The sequence below is a fragment of the Cydia pomonella genome, chromosome 28 (genome assembly GCF_033807575.1).
Source record: "Cydia pomonella isolate Wapato2018A chromosome 28, ilCydPomo1, whole genome shotgun sequence".
NCBI classification, from domain to species: domain Eukaryota; kingdom Metazoa; phylum Arthropoda; class Insecta; order Lepidoptera; family Tortricidae; genus Cydia; species Cydia pomonella.
The window spans coordinates 5071899-5093568 of NC_084730.1; the positions used below are offsets into that span (position 1 = coordinate 5071899).

At 36.2% G+C, this 21670-nt stretch overlaps 2 protein-coding genes across 2 annotated transcripts in view; one reads left to right on the plus strand and one right to left on the minus strand.

The window, feature by feature from the left end:
• Window positions 1-3909: 3909 nt before the first annotated feature.
• On the minus strand, window positions 3910-15315 carry LOC133533064 (protein PFC0760c-like). Its single transcript, XM_061872002.1, has 4 exons — window positions 14893-15315; window positions 11377-11504; window positions 8478-8565; window positions 3910-6791 (listed from the first exon to the last, which is right to left on the minus strand). Exons 1-4 carry the CDS (start codon window positions 15101-15103, stop codon window positions 5575-5577), a joined length of 1644 nt encoding a protein of 547 aa, XP_061727986.1. The 5' UTR covers window positions 15104-15315; the 3' UTR covers window positions 3910-5574.
• Window positions 15316-15475: 160 nt separating this feature from the next.
• LOC133533065 (uncharacterized) overlaps window positions 15476-21670 on the plus strand; it is a 43829-nt gene continuing 37634 nt past the window's right edge. Inside the window, exon 1 of the mRNA XM_061872003.1 lies at window positions 15476-16001. Coding sequence (XP_061727987.1) covers window positions 15803-16001 — 199 coding nt within the window. The 5' untranslated portion in view covers window positions 15476-15802. The remainder of the gene's footprint in view (window positions 16002-21670) is intronic.

Here is a 21670-nt window from a genome sequence, read left to right on the forward strand (position 1 = left end):
TTTAATAAAACTGTTTAAAATAAATGCTTTTAAATTTATTGAATTATTTATATATTATTGTCTTGAAGTAATATATTGGTTAATCTACTAAGACTGACAGTCCTACACTCTGTATCTTTCGGTATTTAAATAAAAGTTAACAAAATCTACCCTCAAATGGCTCTTTAAGCCAGTTGAGGGTAGATGAAAACATTATATGATCAAATAATGTAGGTTAAAGTCAGGTCGTTCAGTCACATATCCAGACGGTTTTGTATTTGGTTGGTTAACCAATAAATGTTATAACTACCCGAAAACGTACAAATTGTTTTTTTTATATTTTTATTTAAGTACCTAAAGATACAGACTAGCTATAGTAAGTTAGTGTAGTAAGTTCAGTTAAATCCATGTAATTGGATTCTCATGTAATAGGAATTACGTTACATTTTCAAACTTAAAAAAATAAACTTCATAATAGGCGACATGATAGGTTAAAATTTCAGTATCAAATTTTGGATTTTACGTTTGTGCGGTTGGAGCATAGACGGCAGGATCCAATAGATGTGTTATGCGCGTGCGCCCGTGAGACAACCACTGCTTATTATAATTCGACATCCTGGCCACGCATCAGTTGGCTGATGGCGTCCGGTGGTAATTAATTTTAACGATATCATTAACTTTAATTAATTAGTCATTGAAGTAAATTGCATGAGATCTCGCGTATTAAATTATATTGAAGTAAGCAATTAATATTTTTAAATTCCTGATCACCAATTAAATTTCATCGTGTATAGTTTGTCAAGCCATTTCAATCAGTAGAAAAAGGCGCCAAATAAAATAAAAAAAATACCGCGAAGGTTGTTCCTCCCATAGAGAATTTGAATTTCGTGCCTTTTTCTACTAACATAGTGGGTTCGCCAGAGGATATATAATTTAATATTATGTGCTGTGCATACTTACTAGAAGGGAAATAGTTAATAGTTGGTGGTTTTACGGTACAAAAATAAAACCAATACATTATGTATACGTAAACTTTTACTATTAAATCAGTACAAAACTAGCCGCCATTCTTTACAAAACATTTCATATACTACCACCCAATTGCATAGAAGTACTATTAGACAAAAATGCGCCTTACAGTCGCGCGATTGAATAGGCCACAGAACGAGCCGCCTCGCGAGGAAATTGACGCGCCTCGCCCGAGGCAATGCGGCACGTCTACACAGACCGAGCTGCTTCGTAGACCGAGCTAATTCTTTCGGCAATTCCTGTGTAGACCTAATTCTTAAATGACCTGCGACTGGTCTGCGAAAGTCGTAGAGTGTAAAGGGGTCCACTGATTACCAGTTCGCTGGACGATATCCGCCTGTCAGTTATTCGCAAAAGCTGACAGTAGCCAACTGACAGGCCGATATCGTCCGGCGAACTGGTAATCAGTGGGCCCCATTAAGGTGCTTTAAATTTAATGGATGTCTATGCAACTGGAAGTAAGGCACTACAAATTATAATTACTATATACCGTCCGCAAATAAAAGACCTTTACTTTTACATCTCATAATCCAGCGTAAGAGGCAAATACATGAACGAAGTGGTTCGCGATATACGTTCTGGTTACTTTGAACGTCCAACACCTAAAGGGCCCTCCACTCATGCGCGAATCGCGGCGCGAAGCCGCGAACATAAGGGTGGCGTTAATTTCGCAGATTGTTCACGCCTTCGCGCCCTTTTCCCCCGTCTTTTGTTGGTTTTTTGGCCCGCGTCAAAGGCGACGCGAAGCACGAACTTGCAAGACTCCAATATTCAATATAGATTTTATTTTACGGTTTTACAACAAAACAAAATGGAAAAAATACTACAGCACATATTAACAATAACGATAGGTAACACACAGTTTAATTCGATCAGCTGATGCTTTGCCGCCATCTTCGCACGAACTCGATTGCGAAATCGCCGTGAAGGTCTGCGAGAAGTCGCGCCGAGATTCACGCACATAGTCTGGAGGGGGCTTAAAGGTTCGTGAGTTGTCCATGGCGCCAAAAACGCAAAGAAACCATTACGCTATTATTATAGTTTATATTGCCTCGCTTCTAACAATGATAATGTGTGTGTTAAAGTTTAAAGGTCTTTTAAGTCTTAACGGTCAAATATGTATACTTAAAAGTACGTTAGACAATTATCAATTTGTAAATCGGTGGGTACCAGTCTTTATGTAATACAGTCTTAAGTTTTCATGAATGTTTCTCAATTATTCACTTGACAGTTTTCTGACATGATTTAATTACAGTCGATCAATCGACCAATAAAATATACATGATAACATTGATAACAGAACTAAAAAAAGGATAAAATAAGCTTGCCAATGATTTATTTCTTAGAACAAAAAAAAGTTGATTAAACCTTTTAGAATCATTGATTATTAATATAATTGGTCATTAATTTGATCAAAATACATCAAGTTTCTTACATTCAGTTTGGTAGGGAACGTGCATGAATTGTAGGTGGCAGCACAGGAGCTCCCTGTTTATTGGCGCGAAGTGTAAATGTCTAGTTGAAGCTTCCGATGTAGCCCACAAGATGGCAGAACCTACAATGCACAGGAAAACTAACGAGAACTGTAGAGGGCAGCACTTGGTTTGGCGTGAAGTGTCAGTGTACAGTTTATGTTTCCGATTCAGGGTACAAGATGGCAGACCCTCCAACGCGCACGAGCCCTATATCTTTAAAAAATATCTACACAAGAAAGTATCTTGCGATAAAAAATATATTTAATCGAATAGTATGAAAAGTGTGTGATACACCATCAAAATTAATATGCAAGGACTTATGCATGCATGCATGATGAAAAAAGACTTGTAATGATAAATCATATCAGAAAACTTGGAAAATCAAAACATTTTGCGGTGAATAGGTACATTTAATTTTAAACCATAGTTCTGAGATCAGTTAATTGATGATAATGACATGATTTATATGATTCTGACCAATTTTTCTTATTGCTATAAGCTATATTAATATATACACAAAATTACGTTTTAATAGTACATAATATTAATAACTGCTGATCAACTTTTATTTTAGTCTCATGGGTTACTCTTATAATAATGATTTTATATATTTTTCAATTTTATGAACACGAGTTTTACAAGTGTAGACATCTTTTGGACTAACTTGTTATAACTGTGACCCAAGCAGGCCCGGATTTTGAGACCTAGAGCTTCCTAGGCACTTACCCCCTTATTCATAAACGTGTACTAAAGTTACGATGCCGCTGATCATCGTTTGTCCCTTTCCGACGTATTGGTATGATGGAAAGGGACAAACGATGATCAGCGGCATCGTAACTTTAGTACACATTTATGAGTAAGGGGGTTAGAATATAGCCCTTCTCCATTTTAAAACCATTGCTGAGTCGCCCCGGCCCGGGCCTGCGCTGGACAGGCCCGGCAGGCCACAGTAACAAAACAGACTTGTTTTGTTGAAACTAGGGAAACATATTCGATACATAATACATTTCATACCTTGTGATTTTTCAGATTATTTTTTGGTCAGAAAGGTTTCTGACTCTAGGTACATTTGAAGATACTAATATTGTCAAGCCTCAACGAGCTCAACGAGGGTGGGAGGGGGCTAGGGTCGGCAACGCGCATGTAACTCCTTTGGAGTTGCAGGCGTACATAGGCTACGGATACTGCTTACCATCAGGCAGGCCGTATGCTTCTTTGCCACCGACGTAGTATAAAAAAAAAAAATTGTTCAATGTACAACCAGCAATATTATTCGCTTAGCACCTTTGCATACCATCGCTCACTGTTAACTGCCCATAGGTGGACCTTATTACAAATAGCATAAGGTCCACCGGTGGACAGTTAATAGTGTTGCTGTTTGTACAAATTTGTATGCGGGGGGGGGGAGGGGATGGGGGGATGTTACCTTTTCTTCGCAGCTAAGAAAAGGTTTCCCCCCTACTATTAGGTACAATTTGGAGGTCCTTTTTTTGAGAGTTTTACGTGTGTTATTTATTTATATAACCAGCCAAATATGTTGATTAATGAAAATGAATTCTAAATATAAGTAGTTACACGTCAATACTACAACTAATCCACTTATAAACAAAATATACAATATTATTAGCAGTCTGTAAGGCGGGATATGATCTTAATTATGATACTATTCTCTAAGTATTGTTTGTGACCAGCTTTTATCGAAATGATGACGATCATGATAAACTATGATTAAAATTTGAAATTTCATCTAACAGACGTACTCGAAGAAAAAATCATTGAGTACAAAAATATCTTCAGTAAATTGCATAGGGGTAACATCGGAAGCGGGGTAATTTTCAAAATGGCTAATATTCTCTAAACTAGAAACACTTTCTACTGGAGCAACAGTATAAGTTTTGCTTAAGGGTTTCATTCGCATTTTAAAACTAGGTGTTGGATTGTAATGAAACTTTTCTAAAACTTGCTATGAAATGATGACATGACTTACGTCAATTTAGGCCCGGAAATACTACATATCAGGTGGCATGAGTGAACATGATATGTAAAGGAATTTCATACAGCCTTACACACCTAGGACTGTAAAGCAACCTTCTTTTGTTTTTTGAACTAGCTTCAGTTAGCTTGGTACGGTGATTTGTTGTGCATATTCGTTGCTAAGCAACGGCGGTGGCGCATCGCGCAGGCGCGCGGACTTACGCGCGTAAGGTTGTACACCGCTGGTAGAGTGACGAGCCGAGTAGGTCGCCACAAAACAAATTGACTACAATTTTTTGTTTTAATTGCAAGTTTGAGAAAAGCACTATACATATCTCGGCGAGAAACGGGGTTGCCGGCCGCGTATCTCTTGGCCTTGGCCCGCAACCCTACGTTTCCCGGCCTCTATAGTAATGTACTATTACACATACAATGACATTAGATCTCTAGTCGTGTAATTATTTTATATAGCTCCAGCTTATAAAACAAACTAAATAGAGCAAAAACAAGTTTTGTATGAAAAACATAAATTCGCTGTTGTTATATCTGGTATCTGAAGCTACACAAACTAATCACAGGACTATACTCTGTATCTTTAAGTATTTAAATAGAAGTAAACAAACAATTTGTAAATTTTCGGGTAGTTATAACATTTATTGGTTAACCAACCAAATACAAAATCGCCTGGATCAGTCACTGAACGACCCGACTTTAACCTACATTTTTGACCATTTAATGTTTTCATCTACCCTCTACTGGCTTAAGGAGACATTTGAGGGTAGATTTTGTTTACTTTTATTTAAATACCTAAAGATACAGAGTATAGGTATATCCTATCTTATCGTAAGTACAAAGTTTCCGAGCAATCTAGCTAGTCGTATTAAAATGAGAGCGTAACTACTTTTGTATGGAGAGTCGAGCTTTAAGAATGAAAAACTTCTGGTTTTATAAATATTTGCCATATTTGAAAAAACACCCCAATGCACCTTACATCGATTCGACAAATTCTTCTTGGATTAAGTACATTTGTCAATTTTGCATACTAAGTGACCAATGGCTCAATAGATTTCCAATGGTCGTTGCCATTTATACAAGTAAACATTATTTCAAAACCTACTCAAGTTTCTAATTCTAATGTAATTAACTCTGTATCTACAAGACTATCACATTCAGGATTAGCCTGATCTAACTTACCATTATCGTCAAACATTTTCTCTTCTCTGTCATTTTCATTTATTGCATCATTTGGCTTGTAATCATCTATAAAAGCCTCCTTATTTCCATTATTTGCCTTATTATCTCTTCTCGCGAGATATTCATCATCAGATTCTTCTGTTGTAGTATTGTCAACTACGTTGTTAACTGCATTAACGTGATTTTCATCTACTATGGTTTCTTTCATTTCTTCTATGCTTGTTACATCATCAAGCATTTTCGTTTCATTTGAATTCTCATGATATTTATAAACTAGTGCTTCATTTTGCGTTTCAATCCTCTCTTCATTGTTTTCTGTTTTTATTTCATAATCTTCATGATTATTTAAAGCCTCCTGTATTTTTTCTATGGATTCATTATCATTCATAAATTTATCATCACTTTGGTTTTCATCTGTATCTTTACACTCATCTTTTATTGAATTATCTGCAGCACTAACATCATTAGAAAAAACGTGATTTTCGTCTATATGTGTTTCTATTCGACTTACACACGCCGTGACTGGGACTTTAAGTCTGTCATATATATCTTCTTCATCTTTTATATCATTTTCATCCATAGGCTTTTCATCTTTATTCGTATCTATGCACATACTATCTTCTTTATCTGTATCTTCACATTCAACTTTATTTGCATCTTTTGTCTCATTGTCATAATCAGAACCATCTTGATCATTATCATCATTATTTTCCTGTGTTTCTCTATTAGCTTGGTTCGATAACATAGATGATAATGTTCTTATATATGCCTCCATATTAGAAGCTAAAGCTGCCATGATTTGGTTCTCAACTGTCAATATATTTGACATATTTGTTTCAGGTTCATGTCTCATACTAGACTTTAGCAAATTTGCTAAAATTGGATTTGCTCTTAGTGTTTCCTCTCGATCTTGAATATTAGTGCTATAGTTTTCTTTTTCGAGTTGTGTGGTGTTGTTCTTATGGTTCCTTTTGTGGAGTATGAATACATCTGGGTCTTTAAAGCATTTGGAGCATTCATGGCATTTATAGGTGACCTCTTTCGGATGTTCTGTGTCTCGTCGTAGTAGGAGCTCTATCTCAGAGAGAGAACTGCTCGAGGGGCTTGGATTGGCTGATTCAGGCAAGGGAGTTGGTTGATCTGTAAATCGAAAATGCTTTTTTTAAATACTTACTTACTAAAAATATTATTAAAACCGTGCGAGATACATTTGAGCGCTTTTATTTTCGTGACAGATGTTTCAAAAAAAGGCATGCTGCTCGTTTACCTCATTGCATCATCAGCATTGCGTCATCAAATGATATGCAGGTTCAATAATCAAAACTTAATTTACTATGCATCATAATGAGAAAACGGGGCTAAACAAAACAAGGCGCCAATATGGTAAAAATAAGTCCTTGCGCCATTTCATAAATACAGGATTAAAATAAAGGATTTTTAATATTGATATGGTCACTATAAGATGTTGTTAGGTTAGCTAATTACATAATAACTTAAGACAGAAGGTCCCTTAAGTAGGGACTGAATAAATTAACCGAATCAACTTTTTACGGTAGAAGAACTGAGTTGCAAGACTTGTTTTTTTTTTTACAAGTTATGTTTTTGATGGCATCTCATTTATTTTTGTAGATAGTTCTACTTTTTCGGTCCCTTCTACTTCTTGAATTCCATTATATTATACATATACTTTGTAATCATATACATTTGTATGAGATTACAAGGTTATTTATGCAGTTGGTGTATCTAAAAAACTGGACCGAAATTGCAAAATATTTGAGTTTTTCCTTGATCTATACACTAAACACTAATTGTATTCTAAATTTGAAGCTTCTATGTCTGCTAGCAGTGCCTTAGAGTTCTGATGATCGGTCAGTCAGTGAGTGACACAAATAAAAAACTTTGACTAGTTATAATTCTTAAACTACTCGTTCAAATTGAATGAAATCTGAAATATACTGTGTTTATACAATGCCAGCTTGGTTACTGAAAATTCAGGCTTCTAGTTTTATCCACAACGAATTTATAGAGTCGAAAATGGATAGAACTGCTACGAGAAAAGGTTGGTACGGCCGTGCCGCTTTTTTGCTCCACTTGGCGGCACAGATTAATCATCTACTTTTGGCAATGCTACTTAATTAGACCATGAAATATCTGGGTGACCAATGGTCGTGGAAGCAAAAAAAAGGGGTTTTTGATAACTCCGCCTGTTGTTACCTACTCACTTATGTCCTTTTTTTGTTTGTAACATGTATTTTTCTTTGTAGTGCACAATAAAGTTTTTTTTTTTTTTTGCTAAGAGAAAGCATAGAAGAGAGAGGCCCAAGTTATCAGAGTACCCTCCTATTCTATTGAGTTCCTGTTGACTGAGTTCCAACCTATGTTATATTAAAAACGAATCGCGAATCGCGAATAATTGACAGGCCGATTTCGTCCGGCGAACTGGTAATCAGTGGGCCCCTAAGGGTCTTGAAATAGGGTCAACACAGTACAGGTCGCCTCGTAAGGAAATTGAAATGTGAAGCAACTCAATCAGTATTGACGGGCCTCGCTCGAGGCAAACGCACACGTCTTCACACACTATATCAACTCCACTCCACACCATTCAACCAAACCAACTTACTTATGGTTCAGAACTATGTAAGACGCGTAGACCGTTACAAAAAAATTTATTTAAATATTACATTTTGAGTCGAGTTGGAGTCGTGTTGCTGTTGAGTTGTAATAGTGAGCGAAGACCTTAAGTAGGGTGGGCGAGGCAGGTACAGATCTATTTGGATCTACCTAATGTAATACACTTCTAAGTGGGATAGAGTGGGTGTTCCTTACCGCTCACAGCGAGGGGGTCGGACGCGCCAGCAGCCTGCATAGCGAGCATCGTCTGCATGTATATGGCTTGCGCCATTTGCTGTTGCACCTGTAACAAATGCTGTTTATATCACAGATCACCTCAACTACTAAATAGAACATATTATCCGCTATCCCTTATAAAGGGTTTTGTTTGGGTTTTGCATAAGGTTTAATTCACCATACCCTTTGCACACAAACCCTTTCGTTTTGCTTTTAAAGCCCTTATCTAAGCGCTAACCCGTATGACTAACCGGTATCCCAATACCGTTACAAAACACTTATTGTTAATAATGGTGAGCCTTATAAAGGGGGACCCTTTTAGCATATAAGCGTGCTAATTTAAAACGTTTACAAGTCCACATTTATTTTTCTAGATATGTATAAATGTCAATCAATACTGGCCACTTACAAAAGTACGCAAAAACGGCAAGAGAAAGTTTAGGAGTTAGGTTTAGCTTTAAGTTTTGGTAAGATTATTGGTTAGGGATAGTCAAATGCCTATTCATTTCCGCCTAACAGTTCGACCTCGTTAGTCTTTTTTTGGGTTACCCATCTTAAAGGGACGCCCATTGAAAGGGTTGTCCACTCTCTGCACGAAGGTGCTCCTGTGTCTGTGGAATTTCCTCCCACGAACGCTTCAGCTGTGGAATGAGCTTCCTGCCGAGGTTTTCCCGAGGGGCTACAGTATGGGGTTCTTCAAAAAAGGAGCGTATAGATTTTTAAAGGGTCGGCAACGCGCATGTAATACCTCTGGTGTTGCAGGCTTTCATAGGCAGCGGTAACTGCTGACGTGGTATAAAAAAAATTATAGCTACTTACAAGTAGGTACATGCACAACCTAACCAGTTAGGTCTTTGTTAAGGCACGTGCACGCCTTTACGGATGCGGTTGTGTTCAGAATAAACAATATTTGTGCATATAATCCTAGTATCAACACATTCATACCTAACGTACCTACAATAAAGAGTAGCTAAATGTCAACATCAGCCTCAAGAATCGTACTTTAGTATTATTATTTTTTCTGTGACAATAAAGCTCCTTAGGCAGTCTTCTATAATTAAGAGCACTTCATATTAAGCCAGACTGCGAAGTGAGTGGTGATACAGGGATAAATAAATAATAAATAAATATTATAGGACATTACTTTATTACACAAATTGACTAAATCCCACAGTAAGCTCAATAAGGCTTGTGTTGAGGGTACTTAGACAACGATATATATAATATATAAATATTTATAAATACTTAAATACATAGAAAACACCGATGACTCAGGAACAAATATCCATGCTCATCACACAAATACATGCCCTTACCAGGATTTGAACCCGGGACCATCAGCTTCGTAGGCAGGGTCACTACCCACTAGGCCAAACCGGTCGTCAAAAAGGGATAGCATCTTTGGATGAATGAGGTTAAAACATAGGAGTTTGTAAACACTGTCAGGAACCCAAAACAAATCTGCAGTATAATATACTGGTTGTATACCCTATTATGGTGTATGTTTGTATGATTTTGATATATTTCATGAAATGTTTTTTATTAAAGAAATGCAGCACCATTTTGGGAAATTCAACTGATGCTAAGCGAGTCTTAATACTCCAAAAACGAGCAATAAGATTACTGGCCGGAGTCCGAGGCAGACATACGTGTAAAAAACTTTTTAAGCAAAATGGCATCATGGCGCCCTACTCCCTATACGTATTACAAATATTGATGTTTGTGAGAAACAATTTAACAATGGTCAAACGTATCGAGGTTGCGGGCAAACAGCTCCGATCTACGGGGAGACTACGTACAGTGCCGCGTCGCATGGCACTTTCAGTCAAAAATCCGAGGGTGATAGGGCCAACGTATTATGCGTCTACCTGTTGAGATCCTTTTTATTGGATAATCCCTTATATTCTGTAAGTGAATATATGGAAATGACATTTAATATTATAAATTGATTTGAATGAATTAGCATCGTTATTTTTTTTAATGCCTTGTACAGTCAGCGTCAAATAATTTGTTTCAAATGACGCTGACTGTACCTACTTTAATTTAATTTGACGATCATTACGAGATACCTAGATATAAGTATCTATATTGTCATTTTTCCCATAATTTGTTATTAATTCATTATCTATTTGACGTTGTAAAGAATTTATTAAGTATTGATTTTTGATGATGACTTGTATGTACCTATATTTCTAGACATTTTATAATTGTATATAAGTAATCTATTTTCTTTTACGATCGCAATATAAATTCATATAGATTAGTTTAATATATTTTATATTGTAATTTATACTCAGTATTTATTTACAACAACAATATACATAATGGATATATACAGATGATTACTATAACTAGCTTATATCTAAAATAGGCGCTTGAGGCATTGTACCAAGGATGCTGGCGGCATTTCCTCGTTGTATCGCAATACTGATACGTTGTGCAAGGAACCCGCCACCTCTTCGGTCACCAGTTACGTTGTAATTTAATATTATGAAATAAATAAATCTAAATCTAAATCATTGAATCTGTCAGAGTATGTTTATCATAGGGCACAGCAATCAAGGCAGCGTCTTTTGCAGGAAATCAGGACTAGTTAATATGAAATTCTGCAATAGGATGCCCACAGGCCCGGATTTAGAGACCTAGGACCTGTAGGCACTTAGTGATCTTAGTATGGCACTTAGAATTTAGACCCCTTCTCCATCTCAAAACTATTGCTAGGTTGCCTGGGTCCTAGGTGGAAATCTGGCCCTGAGGGCACAGCGATCAAGGGAGCAACTTGTGCAGGAAATTAGGACTCTAATATAAAGTTCTGCAATAAGATGGCATCCTTTTGGAGTGTTGTGCATTAGCCTTAGTTTTATTATTCTGTTCTTACCAGTGGATCTGTCAATGTAGGTTGGTTGGCCACCCAACATCCCGGGGATTGCCTCGTGTAGGGCACCGGGGACTCTGAGGGAAGGTTCTGTGATGGGATGGCATCCTTCCGGAGGGTTCTCCATTGTCCTGTAAAATTTATATCACATAGTATAATGGAATGTATAGACACAATAAGAAAAAAGCATATAGCCAATAGTGTAACAAATATGATAGATTCAGCATTTGCTGTGATGAAAAGAAACTGTTACAGTGCTGGTATTCAGTTTACCCACACTTATAATTAATACGATAAATAGACTGGCAGATGTTTAATTTTATAAAAATATTGGAAATACAAAAAAAAACTAATTATTAGCAAAAAGGAGTACATAATACATATACGCGTGTGGGTTCTGAGCTAGAATTTCCTGTTTCACAGTCCCCAGGAGGATATTAAACTAAACAGAGAAAATGGTAGCCAATTTTTTTTTTTGTCGTTTACAAGAATTTTTATTTTTAGTTGAATTTGTTATTATTTTTTGTATCTTATGTATGGGCATGTTAGTTTGAAATAAATAATTTGAATTAAATATATATAAGTACTTAATAGGCAATAATGTATATGAATATGCCACAATGTTAATTATCCCTCATCTCTTTACACCTGGCCTGATACGTGAGGGTGGATTACAGTTAAATGATAATTTTGACATGTGTCACTAGAGTTCTTAATAAGTCAGTAAATCTCAATTTTCCAGCTGTAAAGTTTTATGGGGACTTTTGCACCAGAAGCGATAAGGAACAGGTTTGACTTGTTACTTCATGTATTTATGTATGTAAAAAAGTATGTCATGTTAAGAATAGTTTTATTAAATTTTAATTTCATCGGGGGAGGTAATAATGTATAAACAGAATATACAATTTCAAGGTTTAAAAAAGCTGAAAATCCTCAAGTTAGGGTATAACATATTTACTGATATTTCAGATATCAGACTAAAAGTACCACCGTAGTTTCAAATGATTATGTGGTAGAGAACTTGAGAAGTATATATACCAATAAAAGTATGTGTATAGGCTTAGTGTCAGGGCATTTAACTTGATTCCCAATGGCTTGCATATAATTATAACAGATCCCATTAGATAGTCTTGATAAGCTCAAGATAATTAGCACTGGTTTACCAAATGGGTCTTTTGACACCTCACAGCCTCTGACAGTACATAAGTATAATCAACAGGCGGGTCCACACAGAGCGAGCAGGCGCGCTCAGGGGAGGAAAACGCACGCGTTCGCACTCGTTCTGTGTGGACCCGCCTATTGAAGGTGAATTGGGGTCACCTAGCCCTTGACGCTCCCGACCCCACGGCAGACCAAAAAGCGATCACTTGATGTCATGAAAGCAGATATGAGCGTAAACGGACTAGCACATGCTAACAATACCAAAATATAACTGTCTGTCTAGCACCTACATTGTGAGAGAGACGAGATATTCATATTCCTTTATTGATAAAATACAAATTTTACATGTCAAAAGATAATACAACATATAATTAGGTTGATGTCAATTTAAGTACAATTAAGATAATAATTTTTTTTTTTTTTTTTTTAAATAGCCTATCTTGTGTCCCACTGCTGGGCAAAGGCCTCCCGTGATGAGTGGCGGAAAAAAGAAGAAGATAATAATAATCAAATTCAATTACTAAAAACAAAACAATATAAAAATAATCCAAACAATATCCAATAAATTAAATTAAATCATTATTATAATATACCAAATTATATTGTAATATACCAAGCTATTTATCACAATATATCTTAAGATGCCTTGCTATAAGATATTGTAAGATACTGAAATATATATTATAGCGGTATATTGCTATAAGATATCTTTTAGTATATTATCGATCCGTCCATGACGGGCTTAAGCAAGATGGCTTGGTAAAAGTTGGAGTGTGGTAAATTATAACCATAACTTACTGGTTAAAAATTGTCTATACTTAATCCTTATTTTATGCATTGTGTACTAACAAACCTGTAGATAACAATGTTACAAGTTGTTAAGACCTATCTTAACAAGTTTAGGTATTACCATACCTAAATACCTACTTACCTAATCTAGATAGATTAAGTCTTTCTATCGTCGGTAGGTGGCACCACCTATGAAATGTACCTAATTAACCTCTTTAAGGTGACATCTACCGAAAACTTGTGTACTTGCTCTCTAAGCTTAGCCATATCAATGTATGCAATAGTTCATAAACAATCCATAGTGTGGCGCTGTACGCGACTATATAAGCTTCTACATGTGTATAGATTAAATCACTTTTCTCAACTAGCCTTCTGTTAACATTAAATACAACTATTGTAATTCTCTGCTTTGATTCGGTCTCCATCACCTCCAACGCTGAACACAAGTGTTACAACCCAGCAGTGAATATGGGGTAAATTGTGCCCAGTAACAAGCTATTCCTAGACAGAAATTGGGTGTTTTCAACTCTAACCCATATTTTGCAAGGTAAAGGTAAAATATAGGTGGAGTTTTTACTAAGCCATCCCAAAATCACAGAAAAGACACGGAGATTGCATACATTTTGCTTATCAGATGCCAATGTTTTCTATAAATAGCCAAATTTTTTTTTTGCACTTAAGATTGTCCTAATAGGCAAATACAAAGAAGACATTTTGGTGCATTCCTGTCAGTCCATGGTATAGAAAGGTATTAAACCATTTCCCAGGGATGCAACCACACCTTTCTAAGCTAAGAAAACTATTTTTAAAATAAATAATGTGTATTAGCAATACAATTTGACCATAATTTTCTCGACTTTTGATGACCGCTCTGGCCTATTGGGTAGTGACCCTGCCTATGAAGCTAATGGTCCCAGGTTCAAATACTGGTAAGGGCATTTATTTGTATGATCAGCATGGATATTTGTTCCTGAGTCATGGGTGTTTTCTGTGTATTTAAGTATTTATAAATATTTATATATTTATAAATCATTGTCTAAGTACCCCCAACACAAGCTTTATTGAGCTTACTGTGGGACTTAGTCAATTTGTGTAATAATGTCCGATAATATTTATTTATTTGTACCTATGTATGCATCAAACTAGATCTAACACATCAAATGATACAAAGTAACATAATATGACTTAATATTGAGTACAGTTAACCCTTCCTCCCTTTATAGGTGTAAACAACTTTTTAACTAACATGTTTTTACTGGCAAGGCTGACAGGCTACATATAGGTACCATACTGATTTTTACTTAGGTATATTCGGAAGACACAGGTACAAAGGTAGATAGTGGGCTTAGAAGGCTATGATAGAGAACAGGAATACAGATGCATTTAAAAGGCATCTGTCAATGATAGGTCCATTTACTGTTCTGTTTGCATGTTATTGACTATGGCAATTAACATAGTATAATAATTCTGAACACTAAGTGCATATTTAGTTGCAAAACAAACTAATTACAAGATGCCGTGGTATTTAAACAAGATAAATGAGTTAGACGTTCGTTTTTCTCGACTTACCCTTATTTTTTCCCACGCTCGTTATAGTATAATCTTCCGGCTTAAAATGCAAACTACACACTTTAGAGTACTTAGTGTAAGGCTTTCCTCTCTTTAGTATGCGATTCCATAGCTTTGCAAGCTCCTCGTCTCTTGGAAATTGATGAAACGATACATTCTTGGCTTTACCGGCCATCGATGTACAACGCGGCACTGTGCAGTAATATGGCATCTTGGCGCTAGATGGAACGGTGCATCAGCTCAGTAATTATCATAGCTGTGTTATACTCGCATTGTTGATACGGTACAGGTGGAATACTTATAAAAACAAACAAAACTTCGCGCACAAACACCAAGCGCCGACATGATCAAAATAAAGAAAAAACATACAGTGTTACCAGAAAAAATAATTAGTCATTTGTAGAAATTATTGCTTATGGAATCTAAGCTTGCTTTCACGACAATCGATTATTTCTGCGGAAAATGAGTCGATTATACTAAACAGAATTAGTTGAAAGCGTTAGTTCGTGAAAAACAAAGCTAGATCTAATTTACATAATTGTTATAAAGTAAGCGAATGGACGATAATCTATGGAATCTGTATATTTATCGCAAAAATATTGTGTCTGAATGTGAGTTTTCAAGTCACGTTAATAATACTAGAGCAACATTCAATTGTCTATGGTTAATAGGAGCCATTTTTCTGAAAAAAGTGGTGATACATGTCAAATATTTCAACTAACTCAACTTTTCAAGGCTATAGTGTGATGATTTCGATTCCCACAAACGTGATAACGATTGCAACAAATAATCAGTTTTAGCGGCGCATTGTTCCCGTTAGTTTCCTGTTGGATGTGAGATACTTTGTCCGCGGGCGGCATTTCACATTGCTGCCGGAGTCGTCGGTAACAACAAAGACACACGGTTCGCGATGGGTTATTACTGCACGGTGCCCCAGTGCACCTCGCTGGCCGGGAAGACCAAGAACGTGAAATTCCACCGGTTCCCCCGCGATGAGACTATGGCAGACAAGTGGAACGTGATTCTAAAACGCGGGAAGCCCTATACGAAATACTCCAAAGTTTGCAGCCTGCACTTCACTCAGAATGACTACAACGTCACAAACATGGGTAAGTTGCGCCCGCCGGGTTTTCCCAGCCCTGGTTACCGCGTTTATTTTATTATACACTAGTTTTCTCTCCAATGAGTCACCACTCTGTCCATTTTATTTGTTTTAATAATGTAATCGTCAGAATCGGCTTCCGTTTGGCCAGTTGATTACGTTTTTTTAATGTTTATCTATTTTTATTAGAATCTTGTTGGGTTATTCCAAATATTAGCTAGTTATGCAATGGGATGACAATCGTTTTGCTATCGTATTTCGTATGACCTTTGACTGTATTTATCATCAAAAAAATCCGCATTTGGAAGGTCACTCCCTGAGCTGTGGAGTTAACTTTGTAATCATGTATTTATTTGAGTGCTGATTCATATTTAATATTGTTGCTATATGATAGACAGTTGCTGTCTAATAAGACCATTCCAATTTGTTTTTTACAAGCTTTTATTTAACTTGCCCTGTTAGTATTTATGTTAATTTGTTAGTTTGGGTCAAATCTTGCAAGCTAAATTTTATCCATTTCCCAATTTCTATTTGAGCTGTAATATTGCATATATATGTAAATTGAATGACAATGCAGTATTATGATGACATGGAGCTGAGCTGATGATGGAGACAGGAGGTAGCCATGGCAAACTAATTGTGTTTGCGGTTGTAAAAAAGTTAAAAGTACAGTCAGCGATAAAAGCTTGTACCAAAAATCATTTCGCAAAAAACATATTTTTTAAATGGAAACTCATGGCTGTTTTTAAAAACAAGTTGCTTAGAATTTGATTATAAACTTGGTTTAAGAATAATGTAGTTGTCTTTTAACATATTAGATATTTAAATAAATAAAAAATCAAATTTGGAACAAAACAACACTGAATATATAAAAAAAAACATGTTATTATAACATCAAAACAAAGCAGTAGATAACAGATGTCTTTCTGAGAATGAATATCTTTTTTTAGATAACCTTAACACACATTCAACTTATTTCATTAATGGATTATTCTATGTAGAAGTAATCCAACCAAAAAGTTGGTGAATAGTTCCTACAATAAGCACATCCAGATGAAGAAAAAAAAAAGAGTTATCTACTATTGCTCTTCTCTTCTACATCGTTCCCTCATGCCTGAGGATTGTGTTTAACAACTATGTCCCTCCATTAACACGATCAAGGGCTATGTTGGCTGCCCTCTGCATGGAACCACAAGCTTATCTTATGGAATCCGACCATCTTGCAGAGGCTCTTCCTCTAGCGTGCTTGCCTTTAACTTCTACTATCTACTACTATATTATTACTAGAGTTTTCAATAAATAACATTAGACTTTTTTGTTTATGCTGATGGAGATAATACATTTTGTGCCACCTGACACTAGCGTCTACCTGAGCGTTGGAGTCTAGTCAACCATAGGGCTGCTGCTCGACGTAACGTTCGTGCAACTGCGCAGCGATGTCATTTTACATAGCGCCAGATAGACGCTGACGCTCAAAAGACGTTAGTGAGGGGTGAAGCCTGCTGTAGGTGGTAATTAAAAAACTAATGTGTCATCTGACCTCTGACATCACTTTCACTTAGACAATAATATCACTTAAGTGGAACTCATTGATGGCATATGATTTACAGTTTTATTAAATATTGTGATGATTTCACTGTTTCAAAAACCTCATGACCCTACCCTAACTATATTTAACCTGTTTTATATTTTATTTATCTTTTTTTTACTATGGGTTTTTAAGCTTCATCAACCCCCGACAGGACAGCAACAGCGAAGGCTTGAAAAATACTGCCTCCAGATTAAAACACTTTAAAAGCCTTGGAGGTTTCAACTGTTACTAAGTAAAATGGTGTTATTATGTTACTGTTACCTAATAGTGTAGAATAGGATAGAATAATATTATTGTGTGCCCTTACAGGGTGTCATGATCTGACTTTATATAATGTAACACCTATTATGTACATGACAATACAGTATTTAATAAATTGAAATTGAAACTGAACTGTCAAGGCTAGCACCAGCCTTTTACAGTAAGACTCTAGCCTTGACTTGGGCCTTTCATATGCCTAATTCCATTTTCTGCAAGTTTTTACTGACATTCAGCATATGCCTTTTCGATTCTCATCAAACTATCGCTATTTGCTGTCTCAAGTCCCCTGTTGGGCCTGTAATAATTGTCTTTTTGATTTATCTTGTTACTTCAAAGATATCAAAATGACAGTTGGATTATCCGAATTGTCCCACCTATTTTGTCATTCTAGTATCTGGAGTATATATTAATCCTGTAAGGGTTCCGTTTTTTCCTTTCTTTCGAGGTACGGAACCCTAAAAAACAGCTTAGTCAAAGCCTGATAGCCTGAACCCATATATATCTCGAAAGATTTCTATTCTATATTTATTTAATCTTTCAAGGTCACTATGAACAGTACAATTTTGGACATTTCATTTGCACTCCCTGTACCCAGAAATTCCTGATTCCTATTATCGCATATTGTAAGGAGCTATTCAGTACTACGTCTGTCAAATTGACAACACAAATTTACTGCTAAATAGGCACGTAGCCTTTCAAAGATTGCTTATATTAGAGAATTTGGGACTGGTACCGCTAAGGCTGGGTGGTCTAGTGGTCAAGATGTCAGCCACGTAAACTGAAGATGTCAGTTTTGATGACACTGGCAGGTTTGGTTTTTTTCGCTTTATAATGTTGTCATAGAAACAAATGTTAGTTTGATGACGTCTGTTTTGTTTGATTACAACAATGGACCCTATATGTTCTTAAACTACGGCCAAAAAAAAGGAATGGGTACTGTAAATGTCATCACGCTTTGTGTAGTAGGGCAAAGCACAGCAGATGTCATTCCAGATCTAGAGCAGAGCCCAACTGGGGAAGTACCTCCACCTTCCTCCTCCTACAGGAAACCGCAACCAAATAATACTAGACCCTATACTCATAGTTTTGTGTTCCTGCCGGTGAGTAAGGTTGCACAGAGCTCAACGAGGGTGCGGAGTGTTAGGGTTGGCACCTCTGGATTCGCACGCGTCCATAGGCTACGAAGACTGCTGACCATCAGTTGGGCCTTATGCTTGTTCGTCACAGATGTAGTATTAATAAAAACCCAGTCATGAGGACCATGGTTCATATTTGTATACCCCCAAATTACATTTTTAATTGATGTTTGCAATAACAAATGAGAGAACAAAACATTAGTGTTTGTCATTTTTATTTAAAAACAAACAAATGTTATGCAGAATGAATGAAAAACACAACATTCATATTCAAATGTAAGATGCACTTAGTTAAAAAAACTTGTTTTGCAGTATATTGCTTATGAATCTTCATATAGCTTGATATTGATTTTAGTTTTTTTTTTATCCCAGATTGATGCAAGTAGAAATATTTCTGTTAGTGGCGTGTGTAGCTTCAAATTAATGAATTATGATTTAATATTGTTTGTTAATTGACACAGAAGTGTTTTTTATTGTGTCAAGGCAGAAATTTTCGCATTTGAAAATATCGATACGAACAAAGTCCCAAAAATATGTATACACGACCTTATTGCCCATATATTAAGGAGTATACATATTTTTGGCACTTTATCGTCCTTATATTTTCAGACGTGACTCTACAATTTTCCAATCGTGTTTATTAATGAGTATTTTATGTCAGGATTTTGTGATCATGTGAGGTAACAGAATGTTTTTATTGTTTAGAAATACTCCTATATGGTGGTTATAAGAATAAAAAGAATAATAAACTATTTATTGCCACACAATAAAAAACAGAGTCGCACCATAAGGGTTCCTTTTGTACCTTTTTGGTACGGAACCCTAAAAACATAGGTTACAAGGTACAATAACATACAAGAAGGAACGGCCTCAGCATATGAGCATACGCTGCGACAGCCATTTCTTTCCTACGCAGCGCTGATTTTCAGTCCGTCCCCTTCACTGGACCACATTGATATGACATGCGACATGCGGGTTAAAGGAACTGTTAACAGAGATAGCTTGTGTGATGACCAACACTAAAATCTTCTTACAATCTCGAGTATTTTCACTTTTCATGGCCGTAAAGTTGGTGTTTAAGTCGCGTGTAAGCGGCATAAAGGTGCTTTTTATACTCTAGTGCATAAAGTTAAATCATTTATATTGACTTTGCAAAAAAGTCCACTACCACTGCAGCTGCCGGACGGCACGCTCTGCTCACAGGCGGCCGTGGTCGGTCAGGTCGGGACGGGACCTGGACTTTTAATCTTGAATAAATACAGTAAAATAACCTTAAATATTTTATATTTCTGTATATTTTCAAAGTTTTATATAAACAATTTATGTATCACCTCTCATACATCCTTCTCGGCGATTGTCAATTTTCAAGAAGTAATAATTTTATTTATAGGCCGGCTTTTCCCACAGTATCTACGGCGTATTTGTATTATGTCATACAGGATAAATGTATGATCTGGAATGTGTTTTGTAAATTAAATTTGTTTATTTAAATGTAGGTATAAATAAATAATATTAATGTAAATAAATATTTGGGGACAGTCTTTCGCAAAGCTTGTACTATGGATACTAGGCGACGTATACATACGTATCAAAGAGAATTTAGTACATAGGTCACTAGATAAGTTTTGCAATAGACAAATATTGCAAAACTTAGTTTTGGACTCGATAGAGCGCCGGGCTCATAGACTTATCAAGTCAAAATTACAGAGCCTTGAGCATCGCCGTCGAGTCGCTAGCCTATCGGTGTTCTATCGGATACATTTCGGGGAGTATGCACAGGAACTGCACGATCTGATCCCACCTTCCCCTTTCCATCATCGGACGTCCAGGCGTGGGGAGCGAATGCACCCGTTCGTGGTACACATTCCATTTGTTCGCACTAAACGGTTTGCCTCCTCTTTTTTGTTACGGACGGCTAAAGAATGGAATGCGCTCCCGCCCTCTGTATTCCCTGATAAATATGACCTCGGTCTCTTTAAAGCAAGAGTGAATAGGCTACTACTGAATCGGTGAGCTCCATCTTAGGCCCTGTCTTCACTTTCCATCAGGTGTGACTAGAGCCAATCGCCGATCAGTTTTTAATAAAATAATATATATATATGAAACAAACAAGTGGCCTATCACATATACTTTTTAAAACTATATTTTCATAGACAATGATTGGCTGGAAAACATTTACTTTCTTTTTAAATTTACTTAAAAATTAAAGTAAATGTTTTCCGCCCAAACATTGGCTATAGAAATATAGTTTTAAAAAATATATGTGATAGGCCACCTCATTGTTTCATATTTGTCTATTGCAAAATTATCTTAGTGACCTACGTATATAGGTGTATTGTCAAACAAAATTTTGTATTCAACTGAATTTACTTCTATCTTTCGATACAGGACTAAAATTCTTAGAATGACATATGCTGGCCATGTTATTGCACTGATATGTGATGTGTTAAATATCAAACGGTGTCGCCATCTACTCGAATATAGGTCAAAGGTATATCGCCATCTATTCGAGCATAAATATTTCGTGATTTTTCGAGGCACGAAATAGGAAATCCTGACCCCCCCAAAGGCCGCCCCTGTGTCGATCACTTCAGCATAATATATTCTTCGCTTCGCTTTAAAATTTTTTTTCGTTTTGTAAATTTTGAAAAAAGGATTACTTAGTTTTTTTTTTTATACTACGTCGGT